Below are 15331 nucleotides of genomic sequence, written 5' to 3'. Positions count from 1 at the left end.
TTATCCTGGACTTGTGCTTTCGTTTCCTTGCAAATAAGTCAAACATAATACTTCACCTTTACTTTTCTCTAATGTGACTTCTTTTCGTCTGGTCTCACGTACCGGTTCAGTAGCAAGTCCAATTTAACTTTTTATCAGATTGGAGCCTTGGTCTATGGAGTGAATATCATGATTCTTGAAACTCCAGTGTTTACATTGTCACAGTAAAAAAGAGAGCCGAAATTCTGTGAAATATGTACTTGCTCCCGGGCTGGATTTAACATTACTTTTCGGGTATGTCAAAAGGACAAGTGAACTATGTACTTGTATTTGTTATATTGGTAGACGATGTAATGTGGCTGAATTTCCAATTTTAACACTCAAAAGAATGCTGTAGGAAAAAAAATGTTTTTGCTAAGACTATGATGTTTTCGATTTTTATGTATAGATTTCAAATTAGCCATTGAGTTTTGTCACAACTTTTTCTTCCAAAATTGTATCTTAATTTGGTTAGGTACGTATTCGTTGGCGCCCTTATGCACCGAGGATGAAAGCCAAAATATTCCCGTCCCAGAATATCTCTCTCTGTTCACGTCGGTCATATGAAATATAAGATCGTAAGTTTCGGATTTAATATTTATTATTGAATTTAATTCTGTGTTAACGATCAAAGTAACTCTAATACTAATACTAGGCAAAAATAGACTAAAATTTCAATATGAGTGAGTAAATTAATTATTCACTGACAAAATGTCAGCTTTGCCTGATTAAAAGAAGCATTTTCACTTGAAGTTCCGTGGTCCTGGCTTCGGAAATTAGAAAAGTGAGCATAGAACATAGCTTCTCTTTGGATTACGGGATGGGCAATGAGGGAAAGTGAAGGAGTAAAGAAAAGAAAAAATAAATAAAGAGTGAAAATAATCTATGATAAAAATGGTGAAACTAAGTGAAACGTGAAATATTTTTATTATTATTATAATAAAATATGAAGAAAATAAAACATCTATAATCAATTACAATAAGTGCCCGTTTGTTTGGCTTAATGGAGGCACCAAAAATCAATTTTGATGCATATTGAGATCATCCAAAACATGTTAATAGATTGTTTGGTTATTTTCCAAAATTATTTTAAAGATGACATATTCATGTCTTGAGAGAAGTTAGGGATTTCATTTCCTCATATTTATTTTTTACCTCTCATAGCTGGTTGCTGGTTGTGTTGATATTCTTCAAGGCATATCATATCATCAAAATCATGTTAGTAGGTTGTGTGATTGTTTTCCAAAATCAATTTGAAGATTGACAGATTTATGTGTGCAGAGAAGTCATCCATTCTAGCTTCCTCGTCAACTAAAGTTGATTTAGGGTTTCACTTTTGAGATTTATTTTTTACCTCTCATTGCTGGTTGTGCTGATATTTTTTAAGGTGAGATTCTCTTCATTGCATGTGGTGTTGCTGTAAGTTTTTTGTTATTCCAATTGTGATAGTTTCTCCTCTTACTTCTTTTCTTGATTTTAGTTTCTTTAATTTGTGAAAGATTCAACCTTCACCAAAACTTTCTTTAGGAATCAATCACATATTGCATGTCGAAAACAAGAGTTGTCATACGAAATGTTTGATGAAATTACAAAGAGTAATGTTTTCTATGTTGTACAGGGATCAATATTGTAATAACCCTCCAAGTGCATTAATGAAGTTAAAAAGCGTTAGGTAACCACATTTATGGAGTTAATACCTATCTTTTTGTAGTAGTTCATTTTTTTCTCTCCTATGAATATAGTTTTTTCACATCCTTCTTAAAAAAATTTAGAAAAATTAATGTTATTGTCAGCATTAATTGTGAATATTTTCTTTGCAGAAGAGGGTTTGATTGTTGAAAGTTATTAATATTTCATTAATTCATTCTTACTACTAAATTTTTTGGCACATGGGAAATGTTGAAGAGAGGTTAGATAGTTTATTATATATTCACTATTCTTCTTCATTTTATTCTCACTAAAATTGCTCTTGATCTTTTGAATTTATATTTTATTTAATGATAGATATATTTGTTTTGAATTTATTTGTTTAATTTGTTATCCAAAGTATGTGGTTTCTAATATGATTAAAAATAGTTCATATCTAGAATCTACAAAAATAGAAAAGACAGTTTGGAGTCATAAAGCAAATGAGAATTGTATTATATCATGTTTAAAGCAAGTGACAAATAGGGAGCTTTATGACTAATTCTACTAAGAAGAGGTAGCTTATAATTAAATCAAACTTAAGAAATTAACCGGAATATATTATATAAAGTCAAAGTTTAAAAATAAGTATGATAATCTTAGAAGAGATTGGAGGACACAGTATAAATTATTTGGTAAAGAAACAAGCTTGATAAGACGATATGAAGAATACAATTGATGCATCACATGATTGGTGGAAGAGAAAAATATTGGTATGTGCTTAATAGGTATGCATTTTAACACAAATTATGTTTATATTTAGTATTGTTATCATAATAATGATTTTAGTGTTATTATTCTCAATGTGAAAAATTTAGGTATAAGGAACTATATTTTCTCACCAATTGATTACACTTTTCAAAGATGTTGTTAAATGATGCCTACTACTAGTCTTGACAAATTATTTCTTGCAACAATTTTAGACATGAAAATAGTAATATCTCTGTAAAAATGATATATAAGTATGAATGTCAACTTTAATAATTATACACTCAATTAATTTTGAAAACATGTTTCCAAACATCTAAAATGAGAATCATGTTAATATTTTATATCATCCAAACAAAAACCACATCACTTTTAAATCAATTTCATTCAAAATCAATTTTACAAATCCATATCAATTCGTTGCTTTTCTGACGAGCGTGAAAAGAGTAACAATGCTGACAACCAACAATCTCTTTATCCTTTTCAGCTTAAATCAGCATAAGCAAACCCACACTTTCGTTGCACCTCCACTCTCGCAGTTGCAGGGTAGTATACCAGGAGAAGGAAACAAAAGCTCATCAAGTCTTGGAAAAAACAAAACAAAGCCAAATTTATTCCTTATTAATAAACATGATAAAATAAAATCTTATTCGATTAATACAAATCAATGAATTATAGTCATGTGTACAAGCTCTGTGCAAAGCAGAAGCCGATAAGATTATTAGCTCTTTAAAACTTGAGCCAATAAATATCTCGAGTACAAAAAACAAACAGATTTATACAACGGTATCTACAATTTCAAACAAATAAAGAATACCCAGGTGAACAAAAACTACTGGGTTACCGAACATGAATGAACTGTTCCTGCGAAATAACCGAAATCTTAAAGCCAGAGGACCTCCTTTCATAAAAATCATGGAGGACCCTAATCAGAGCACTCGCTTTCTTGCTTCCTCGAGATGTGCCTGCACTTAGCTGAGAATACAAGGATCCCATAAGAGAAGGACTCTTCACTAAGTAACCAACCACATCTTCTCCACCATTCACAGACAAAGAAAGCAACAATGCCACACAGTGTTCCCTTCCCACCCTCGAAGTGGAACAACTCAAAATTTCAACAGCTACATGCAAAGCCTCTTCCTCAAGAATTGCAAACATTCCCTCTCTCTTCTCTGCCAGAGTTGCCAGAACTGCCAGAGAATCCGTGATGAGGTCTTCGTTTTCAGAACCTTTCAAGATGCCAACAAGTAAAGGAACTGCTCCACCTTCCACCACCCTCCTATGATTTTCCGGGTGCTTAAGAAGGCCAAAAATTGCGACCAACCCATTTTTCTTGCTTCGATAAGAGCCATCTTTCACAAGATTTACCAATGATGGAATCGCTTCTTCCTCCTTCCCTATCAGGTTCCCATACTCAGCACTAAGGTAAAACAACACCGCAGCAACATGCTGCCGAGCTTCCATCTTCACACCCTTCTTTAAAACCCCAACGATCGATTCCAACCCCCATTTCTCAACCATCACGCTTCTACTCTTTGCGCATTTTGAGAGGTTTAGAAGCGCTGCCGCAGCATTCTCTTGAGTCAACGAATCCATCGATGCCAGCAACCTCAACAAGAGAGGAACCAAACCAGCTTCCACCAAACAAGACCTATTGAAAACGCTTGTTTTGGAAATAAGCCTTATTTCAAATGCACCTCTGTTCTTTTCTTCCCCACTTCCATTCTCAATCTTCTCTTTCAGAAAACTAGCCAACATTCTCATTGCTCCCTCTGCTGCTACACTCTCAGGCTCCACTCTCCTTGTACTCTCACGATTCCTACGACCCGAATCAACGAAGGGAATGCTTATGTCATTCGCATGGCAATACTGCTGAATCAACCTCCGAAGGACCACGTTTGGAACCATTTCAGTGGTGATAAGCCTTTTGGCTGTGTTGGGACACGTCATGTTCCCACTTCTGAACCACTTCAGAATTGAAGAACGATCATACGTATGACCTGTCTCTATTGTCACTGGATCACTCATCAGTTCCAAAGAGATTGGACATCGAAAATCGTCCGGGTTAAGACAACTCAGACTCAGATGGATCTCACTTTCAATACTACTTTCTCTCCTTCCCTCAAATTTTGTGTTACTCTCTTCAGAATCAACAACCTCCATCACAAGGCATCTACAATAACTCATGAACCCTACCAAACTACTCAAAAGTGTCACCTTGTTCCTCTTCTCATCGGAGCCCTTGAACCCAATTTCTCCCTCCAAAAACTTCACCTCTTTGTTACACTCACTCCACCCTTTAACCCCAATATACTCAATGACCCACCTCAGATCACCCTCATCCGGGGCAACCTGGTTTTCAAACCGGGTCAAACCCGACACAACACTCATCACAACCCGTTTGTCTTCTTCCTCAAATTCAAACCTGCCCTTCCTGGCTTGTTCGTTCAGCAGCAAAACATGCTCCTTGGTTTCCTCGGAGATCTCCACAGAACCGAAAGGGAAAACGTCTAAGGCAGTGGCCACGGATCTTGATATGACCCGAAATTGAGTGGCAACCCGATCCGATTCCATCAACATGTAAAGCTTGGCACCTTCGCGGGAGAGATCTTCAAGAAGGAAAAGAAGCTTCTGGAAGGTCAAATGGAGCTCGGAGAGGCTCAGGGTTGCAGGATCAGGAAGACCCGAATGGCAGTCTCGGATTTCATGAAGGAAAGGTTGGAGAAGATGGGTCAAACGAATAGCGTTTCTCGCGTTTCGCTTGTTGCAAGGGAAACACGAGAACCTGTGCTGGAAAGAGGAGATAGCGTTGCAGAGAGTGATGAGTGAAGGGAGAAGGGTAGAGGGAGCGATGCTTTCGCATGGATGAACCGCCGGGAAAGTAAGTATCCGGCGACCCGACCCGCTTGTGTTTCGGATCATGGAAAGGTTTGCGTTGTATTTTGTGTTTGGATAATATGATATTTTGTTTTGTTTTGATTGGATTTCATGAGGACGTAGGTTTGGATATTTATAGGAAGTGAAAAGAGGGACACGCGTCGAGATATGATTTGATGTTTTTGAGTTTAGGATTTGAATGCAGGGACACGTGGGGTTATGTGGATCCGTGGAGAGAAAGTGTTTGAGAGAGTGACGCGTGGCGCGTGAGAAGCGGGAAGCGAACGTGATTTTGAAGGTGCTTGGAGAGAGGGAGCCGACAGCTACTATGGTGTACAACGTGGAATTGTAAGACTAAGTTCAGCGTTTTCAACGTTGGAGCCTTGTTCTTTAAGTAAATAAATAAAAATTGCGGCTTGGGTTGGCCATAATTGAATTTAAGTTAAGTTATTCCGTTATTTTCTGGTCAAACATTCTAATTTTTTCTTTAGTAAAGAAAATTTTGAAATAATAGTTATTTTTAAAATTTTAAATTCTTATCTTCTAAGGTGCATATGTTGATTTTAATTTATAAAAAAGGTTAAATTTATTTTATAAAATGGATCTGTCTTATGTTTGGGTAGCGTCCAATAGGTCCTATTCTTTTGTTGGGCCGTCAGCCCATATATAGATAAACGTGTGTCAAAGAATATTTATTAAAATATCTCGTTTCTCGTTTTATTATATATGATAAAAAAAAGTTAAATATATTTTTGATAACATGTAGCAGTGAAAATTAGAACTAGTTTATTTTGTAAATCTTGAATAAATTTAGTCCCTCTCATTTTTAGTAATGTATAAATTTAGTCTTCCAAACCAAACTTTTGTAAGATTATTTTACATTTCAAATATATTTTTCAACTAACATTAACACAAACATGTGTCAAACGGTTTAAACAAACTAAAATACTATAGTGAAATGTGTTTGAAATGTGAAATAAATTTAATAAAAATTTGTTAAAAGGACTAAATCCACATATTTACAAAGTTAAAAGATTAAATTAATTCAAAGTTTTCGAAAAGGATTAAGTTCAATTTTTACTAAAAATTGAAGGAATAAAAACATATTTATCCCTAAAATAAATACGATCATTAGAAATTGAATCACAATTCAATCAAAACAATTTCACTTGAATAATGTCTTCTGAGAACAGGTAATACGAGGTTACATGATTACATACATCATTAAGCAAATTTGATTCCAATCCCACCAACAAACACAAACAAACCCATCTCCACATTGAATTTTACACCACAGAATTTTCTCAAGCGGAAAAAGGAAACTGGATTATATTTGAACATTATGCGATACCATGAGATGAATAAAAACAATTTAATGCTCTTGATTATTGGAACTTATTATTAATCTTTGAATGAAATAAAGGTAAGTGAATGATGTTCAAAGCCAAGCTGGGTTCTTCAAGGGTGTGATGACAGCCTTGACTTGCAAGTAGTTCTTGAGACTGTATTCTCCTTTTTCTCTTCCTTGACCACTCATTTTGTACCCTCCAAAGGGAATTGCTGCATCAAATATGTCAAAGCAGTTCACCCACACTGTTCCAGCTTTCAATGCTCTGCTCAAAGTGTTTGCTGTGTCAATGTTTTTTGTGAACACTCCCGCTGCAAGCCCGTAGTGTGTGTTATTTGCTCTTTCAATCACCTCATCAATGTCCCTATCATCAAACACTCAACCTAATTAGTGCATGAACAAAAACTGAAAGCATAATGATATTAATTGCAAATAGGAATCATTGTTCTTACTTGAATTTTAATATGGATTGCACTGGGCCAAAGATCTCGTCCTTTGCAATCAGCATATCATCCTGGTTGTTTTAACAATCAGTGACACAAGAACTCATGTTTTAATCATCATTACTACAATGAGAGGCAACTGACAGACTTTGTTATTGTTTCATTGTACCTTAACATTTGAGAAGACAGTAGGTTGAACATAGAAGCCGGAGTTGCCAAATCTATCTCCTCCAGTTTCAAGTGTAGCTCCACTTTCAACACCAGATCTAATATACTTCAATATTTTCTCAAATTGTTCTGAATCAATCTGATTTTTGGATCACACACGTTAGCATCAATAGAGCACACATTTTATATTAGGAAGTATATCAAATTAGTGTAATTCTTTCCATGCTTTTTGAGTTTATGAGAATTTAGATTCTCGGTTGGGTTTTTCTGTATAAAAATATACCAATGACACTGATTTTGATTCTTCTTAAATATATTAAAAATATTTTTAAAGTATTAATATATGGGTATTGTTAATATTCGGTAGAAGATAACACTAAAAACTGTTGGGTTTTTCTGTATAAAAATATACCAATGACACTGATTTTGATTCTTCTTAAATATATTAAAAATAGTTTTAAAGTATTAATATATGGGTATTGTTAATATTCGGTAGAAGATAACACTAAAAACTCAGTAAAAAATCTGAACTCGTTTTTTAGCTGTGTATGAGGGTATGTTACCTGAGGACCTTGCTCTATTCCTACTTTGAATGGATCACCAACAGAACGTTTCAAAGCACGTGCCTTTGCTTTCTGAACAAATTCATCGTACACACTTTCGTGTACAAATGTTCTAGACCCAGCACAGCAGCACTGTCCCTGAATGTCACAAAAAGAACAAGTTAATCTATTGATGAACTCTATGGAAGACTATTGTTTTACATAACAAACTTGATATTAGGATGAACCTGGTTGAAGAATAATGCAAAGTGTGCTTGCTCAACAGCCTCATCTACATCAGCATCTTCACATACAATAAAAGGGGATTTGCCACCAAGCTCCAGAGTAACAGGCTTAAGATTGCTTTTAGCTGCAAGTTCAAGGACAATTTTTCCAGTATCGGTTGAACCAGTGAAAGCAAGCTGCAACGGAGAGTAAAAATACTTTATTTGGCATTTCTTCTACCATCAAATTCCTCACATTGTTTCACTAAAAGGATTTGCCAATGTTGAGAATCAAAAGGGGTGGAAGAGTGAAAAAGAATACTAGTAAAAATATCTGATTACCTTGTCTATGTTCATGTGACTGGCAATGGCAGCACCAGCAGTTGGACCAAAACCAGATATGACATTCAACACACCAGGAGGAAGTCCTGCCTGAGAGAGATGATGAATTTGGTGTGAACATTGAATATACAATTAGAAATCTTTTCATTTAACAATTCTCTTTGAAAATAAGTATGGAATGTAATGTAACACACACCTCATGAAGCAACTTAGATGCATAGAAAGCAGATAAAGGAGTCTGCTCAGCTGTTTTGATGACAACAGTGTTACCACAGGCCAATGCTGGGCAAATCTTCCAGGTAAACATGAGAAGAGGAAAGTTCCATGGAATGATCTGACCGGCCACACCAATAGGTTCATGCAATGTTTGCACAGTATATGGCCCATCAGCTGGAACTGTCATACCATGAATCTTATCTGCCCAACCTGACAAATTTTGAATATGAAAAGTGTTAGCAGCAAAGTTTCTAACACGTTAAAACATATTCTCTACAATTATAAAATTGAGTGAAAATGAAGACCTTTGAAAATTGTGATTTTCGATCATTTCACTCGATAATGGTTAAGAAGTAGATTTTAAGCCTAACTCAACCTTAAAAAATTAACTTATAAGGTGAGATTTACACTCTTCTTATGTATTTTGTAATGTAAATTGACATTATCACTAGTTGATAGGACATTTCAAATACATTCTCTCAAAATGTAAGAGAAAACATTAATGAGTAGTCCAGTAACAGGTGAAAAAATAGATTCAACAAATAATCAAGTTTGCTAGAATAAGTTTTAACTCATAGTTTTGATATCACGTTAAAAAGTGGACTTTAAATTTATCTTAATTTTACAAAACCGGTTTGCAAAAATAATAGAAAACCCTTTTGAAAGAGTGTTGTTAGTGTTTCTCAAATCAACATACCAGCATAGTATCGAAATAGACGAACAATAATTGGAATTTCAACTTTAGCAACTTGTTCGTATGGCTTCCCAGTATCCCATGTCTCAAGTGCAGCAATCTCATCAGTGTGCTTTTCAATCAGATCAGCAGCACGTAGCAGTACCTTTTGCCTTTCCTACACGTTTGTACAAGAAGCAGACAAAAAAAGGATTTAGTGGAATGAACATGGAACCAAAGATCATAGAATCTGTACGTTGTTCAACAACAAATGTAAGGGTGAAAATACATAGGCTGTCATCTTTGGCCAAGGTCCATGGTCGAATGCCTTGCGAGCAACGGCAACTGCTCGATCAACATCTTCATGGTCCCCCTCAGCAATATGAGCAATCACATCTCCTGTCCTCGGATCCAACGTTGGAAAAGTTTTGCCTGATGTAAGGGGAATCACAACATTAAGTTATAACCACATCAAGATTCTGACTTTTTGTGCAAAATAATGAATAACAATTTGCATTCACCACATGGATAATGTTCAAATACTAGTGGTCCTGTGAAACTAATTGATGGTCCTGGGTCATGTGATTGATACATAAGTCTAACTCATATATCGACACAATTTTTAATTCAAAATTTCAAAACACTGAATTTGTGAATCTTTTTCTTTATATGGAATTACCAAGACGAATTAACCACTCTAATATCACTGATGGGTCTATTCATGAAATTTTTATTAGAAAGATATTAGATATATATAACAAGAGTCTAACCCATATAAGAAGCTGACTGAACACTACTTTTAACCAAAATCTTGAAACATTAAATTTATGAATTTTAGTATTTAACTTTATCATTTCTATTAAATATAAGACTTAGAATCACACTTAAATATTTTCAACAAAATTCACTAGTGCATTAGATACAAAATTATTTATTAAGATTCTTTACTAACTTTAAGATAAAATATAAAAAAATTTCCTAAGATAAATCACATCCCTTCATTCAGAACCAGTTTGCAAGTGCTCACCCAAACACACTAAATAGATGAAGATAAAAGTAGAAAGGGTGAAAAAAAGAGGACTAACCGGAAGCAGAATTAACGAATTTTCCATCGATTAAGAGCTGAGTGTGTTCTACTCTAACTGCTGGTTTAATTGGTTCTTCAGTGGCAGCAGCAGTAGTGCTGAATTTACTGAGTCCTCCAACAACAGTACCACTTCCACCTGAATATCAGAAAAAATGGTCAATGGCCTTAAAAAGTCTGATTAAAAATAAACAAGTCCATTAACGAAAACCCCAAATCAAAATCAAGGCCTAAAAACACTCATCGAAAGACATGATCCTTCTTCTAGGTATTAACATGAACCGAAATAGTCTTTTTTAAGTATGGTGTTGAACTTTCTCGATTTTACTTAATATGGTAAGTATTTTCACATTTGGATTATTCATAAAAAATGGAAGTGAATCTTTGAAAGAAACAGGTTGTGGCTAGAAAAGAACAAAAAGCCAACCAATAAATGAGTACAGAATGGAGTACACACTTCTGGTAATGGATCATACAATTTTTAAAATACATTATATAACAGTTGATCAATTCAACCATCTCCAACAAATTGGTAACTACAGTTCATAAGGATCAGAAAATACTACAAAATTGAAGATCACTTAATTTTGATGCTGTCAAGAACCAAACATGAAAGTAACAAGATGAGACCAAGATCTTGGAAGTGATGATAAAGAAGTAGTAGTACCTCTAGAAAACAAAGAATTAGTGGTAGCAGAAAGAAAAGAAGGAGAGAGCAGCCTTGAGATCCTCCTTGAAGAAGCCATGGTTAACTTTCGTTGGTGTTTTGCCTCTCTTCTCTTCTCTATTTATAGTTTCAGATTATGAAGTTTGTGTGAAACGGTAACCAAGTTTCAATGTAAATGTTGTTATCAGTCACGCCATAAAAGATGAGACATAAACACTTGACCAAACAAATTACGATGTTATGTCTCACACCTTCCATAACGGATTTAACTTTTTAGATTTGTTTATTTCTTCATAATTTATGATACTACGTTATTATTTTGTCCTCCTCAAAAAATTGGTAACATTTGTGGACCAACCATTTTGGTTACCTAATTCGAGTCAAATAAATGAAAAGAGTGATATGGCAGCAATCACACTCTTTGACAGTTTCCTTTCATATTCCAAAACTTTTCTTCTTCTTCTTCCTCGTGTCTGAACTGTTAATAGCTTTTATTTCTTATTTTCTGTGTTCCTGAAATTTCAGTTCTTATCCTTATCCTTGTCACACACTACTACTGCAACCTAATAATAATAATAATAATAATAATAATATTATTATTATTATTATTTAAGATAGTAGTTAACAGTTTATGGTTTGCTTTACATTTTTGAATAAAAAGTATTTTTATTGTATTAAACTATTTTTTAATTTTAAATATATTTTATTTATTTATATAAAATTCGGCAGCCACTTACTTTTGACGTTTTTTCAATCACAGACTTTACATGTTGTTTCAAAATATCATGAAAATAATTTAAAATATAAATATATTTTCAATTGCTAATTTGAGATCTGAACGTTTTCTACTTGTGTTAGGTAATATTTATTAGTATTTTGAGAAAAATGTAGTATTTATTGTGTACAAGTGTGATTCATGGTGCGCCGAAAATGCATTGATTGGCCAGCCTCGTGTGCTACTAAAATTAAAAAAAAAAACGATTATTGTCATCATTATCAAAATAAAATATATTACTAGAATTAAAAAAAAAACATGTATATAAAAGTTATAAAAATAAACCAATTAATTTTATTGTAAATATTTTTTTGTAGACATTAAAACTGAGAAAATAAAGTTAATTGAATTTAAAAGAGAACAATAATAAAAAAGTATATATATATATATATATATATATATATATATATATATATATAAGTAATTACAAAAATATAAAAATAGTATGGAATTGTGTATAAAAGAGATTTTCCTTTATTAAGGGTGTGCATTACAAGTTGAATATTCTTTTTTGTTTTTTCTTTGTTTTTAATAAAAATAAAATGGAAATAAATGAAAACGTAAATAAAAGAAATTATGTAGTTTTCACAAAATTAATGAAAAAAGAGTAAAATGAATGCAAATTTTACAATTTACAATTTTTCTTTTTTATTTTTAATGATTAGATATATCAACATTTTAGGATAAACTATGTTGTTCTTACCAAAATTTGGTTTTTAATATAACTTCTTCTTTTTTTACATGCATTATTAATTACTCAATTCGGTCCTCTCATGTGTGAAGATTTGCAAGAATTATTAAATAAGGTATTAATTTATTTATTTTATATGAATTTTTAAGATAAAATTATATATTTTATTATTATGATCCTAATTCTTAAAAAAATATGTCAAGTTAGACCTAACTCCATTGTGCCCATAAATGTTATGCCTCAAGGGTTAAATGAAATATTTTTCTAAATTCAGTGGCAAAATAAATCTCCAAATGGATCTGTTTAATGGGCTTGTTAAGAATTGGGTTATCGAAGAACTGAATTTCCACCTTCAATTCGTTGATGGGAGCTTCTCCCTATACCTCCAATAGATTCTCCTGTACCTCCAAACATATATTATAATTCCTAAGTTGTCCTGCAGTAAATATTAAGTTGACCCACAGTAAATACTGAAAATATTTTTTCTCCTTCAACTCATATCTCCATCTTTAATCTATCTTCTTCTGTCACACTCACGCTTCAACCTAACTATCTTCATTCTTATAAGAAATCAGAAATCTTATTTCTTCCAAGACTCCCTAACACGTCCCCTCTGGATTCTTTTCTCCATACCCCTCCATTAGGCACATATCCACTTTTCTTTTATCCATTCATCATGATCATGACAACTCATGGATCTTCATATTGAACACCAAAAACAAACCAGAGGGGAGAGGTGGGGTTTTGATCTCCGCACCATCTCCAAGGGATCATGGAGACCCATTCTTCTACCTCCAAACCAACACACCGTTATTCATCACAAGAGAATCCAACTTCACTTAGATATTCCTCCTTTCATCCATTCCAAACCACCACTTAAATAACAAACCACCATCCTCGGCACCTCCATAGACCACCATCTTCATCTCCATTCTAGAAATATTGTCAATATGTTGTTACATCATCCATCTTCCACCTCAATCTTCAACCCATTCATCATCTTTTCATTCTTCAAATACACATTAATAAATTCTATCACATAACCTTAACCCACACATTAATCACAACCATTATCAACACCTTCACCATCACCACCTTCTTCCTCATTCTAGAAATACCAAAAAATCACCAATCCTTATCTCACCTCCACTATCAAACTTCCACTGATCAATCAACAAAATGAAAGAGAAAAATAAGAAACAGAGGGACAAATCGGAATCCTCCCATATGTCCGAACCGTGGGACTCCCATGTTTGGCATGGAGATAAGGTGGTAGTTTGGCAATGGTGACGGAGCTTCTGATCACCGTGGTTCACGGTGGTGGTAGTGTGTCATATGATGGAGGTGGTGAAGAACCTCCACTGCGCACCTATGGGGAAGAAGAAGAACAAGAGAGGTTGAACGCCTCACGTTGTTGCCGACGACGGCTCCGGAACTAGAGTATGAAACGAATATCAAAATCTGTTTCATGAAAAAATTTGCTTTCATGAAATCCGTTTCGTTTTTTTTATTTTGGCATTTCAGGTTGTGGCGTCGCAGGTGGGAGTGCCTCACGATGGCTTCGTGATCGTCACGGTGGTTTTACAACATAGGTAGCATCGATCTTTGTCACGGAGGTGACTGCCATGGTGGTCACGTTCTGGTGTGAGGGGTTTCGCGTTCTGCCATGGTCATTGCCGCAGAGGTGGGTGGTTCTCCGGTGAAGCAGAAACCTCAATGGTGGTGAGGCCTGTGGTGGATGACATGGTGTTTGGTGGAGAGGGTGGTGGTGGAGGCAAGCTTGGATGGGTTGTGGTGGTGGAGGTTCAGGGAGGATGTGGAGAGTTTCGTGGTAATGGTGGAGGCGAAAATATTCAGAATGCAAAATATCTCATTACTAACATGGAAGATGGCAAATTTGATATCCTAAGAAAAACAAGACTTATCAATTTAGACCTAGTCCATTAAATCAATGACAGAATTACCTATTAAGCACAATATTTGAAAAATATGAAACGAAATACGTGATCAATGATAGAATTACCATCGAAGATGGCAATTTTTAATTTTTTTTCAGAAACAGAATACGTGATCCGTTTAAGAAAAGTATGAAACGGATCCCAAAATCCGTTTCAAAAAAAAACATGAAACTTTATGAAACGGATTTTGGGATCCGTTTCATATTTTCTGAAACGGATCATGTATTCCATTTCTAGAAAAAAAAATTAAAATTTGTGAAACGGAATTCGAAATCCGTTTAAAAAATGTATGAAACAGATTTCAAAAGTCGTTTCTTAAAACAAAGACATGGAAACTTATGAAACGAATTTCGAAATTCGTTTCATACTTTTCTGAAACGGAATACGAATTCCGTCTCTGGAAAAAAAATTAAAAATTGCCAAACGGATTTTGAAATCTATTTCACTTTTTTTTTCAAACGTATCACGAAATCCGTTTCACAGAATAAAAAGAAATACAAAATTGTCTAACCTGCAGAGAAGATAAGAGGAGAGCTTCCCAAAAAAAATGAATGAATGAAACTGAAGGAAGACCTTCAAGGACACACGAACCTCGGACCAGGGACCACCGAAAGAATGAAGCAGAGAAAATTAAAATGAAGGAACCACATTCAGAATGAAACAGAGAAGAAACAAAGAGAAAGAAGGTATGAAATAATTTAGGGATGCATAGACAAGCAAAATAGTTGTTACAGTAAATTTCATTATTGTTCTTTCACTTATTTTTGTTCACTGCACCTACAAATTAATTAGGGATAAAATTGTAAATTTGGGGTATCGAAGAAGCGTTAAGGTGCAAGGAGAAGGCACCTTCGTTGATTCAACGAAAAAAAGAATCCTCAAATTTTACTCCCCAGGTTCTAGAATTCTGG

At 34.2% G+C, this 15331-nt stretch overlaps 2 protein-coding genes across 2 annotated transcripts; both read right to left on the bottom strand.

Annotated features, from left to right (window-relative positions):
- Nucleotides 1–3046: 3046 nt before the first annotated feature.
- Nucleotides 3047–5517, bottom strand: LOC114169609 (U-box domain-containing protein 19-like). Its single transcript, XM_028054850.2, has one exon. The coding sequence runs from the start codon at nucleotides 5332–5334 to the stop codon at nucleotides 3253–3255; it is 2082 nt and encodes a 693-aa protein (XP_027910651.1). The 5' UTR covers nucleotides 5335–5517; the 3' UTR covers nucleotides 3047–3252.
- Nucleotides 5518–6438: 921 nt separating this feature from the next.
- Nucleotides 6439–11154, bottom strand: LOC114173144 (benzaldehyde dehydrogenase, mitochondrial-like). The gene is made up of 11 exons (XM_028057386.2): nucleotides 10997–11154; nucleotides 10331–10468; nucleotides 9535–9677; nucleotides 9270–9423; nucleotides 8553–8782; nucleotides 8357–8446; nucleotides 8039–8212; nucleotides 7812–7949; nucleotides 7250–7387; nucleotides 7090–7151; nucleotides 6439–7001 (listed from the first exon to the last, which is right to left on the bottom strand). Exons 1-11 carry the CDS (start codon nucleotides 11073–11075, stop codon nucleotides 6728–6730), a joined length of 1620 nt encoding a protein of 539 aa, XP_027913187.2. The 5' UTR covers nucleotides 11076–11154; the 3' UTR covers nucleotides 6439–6727.
- Nucleotides 11155–15331: the final 4177 nt, after the last annotated feature.

The sequence above is a fragment of the Vigna unguiculata genome, chromosome 2 (assembly GCF_037176805.1).
Source record: "Vigna unguiculata cultivar grain cowpea cultivar isolate G323 ecotype 2 chromosome 2, ASM3717680v1, whole genome shotgun sequence".
Classification (NCBI taxonomy): Eukaryota; Viridiplantae; Streptophyta; class Magnoliopsida; order Fabales; family Fabaceae; genus Vigna; species Vigna unguiculata.
Note: the sequence above shows the minus strand (reverse complement) of the source record. Positions and strands in the feature narration are given on the sequence as shown.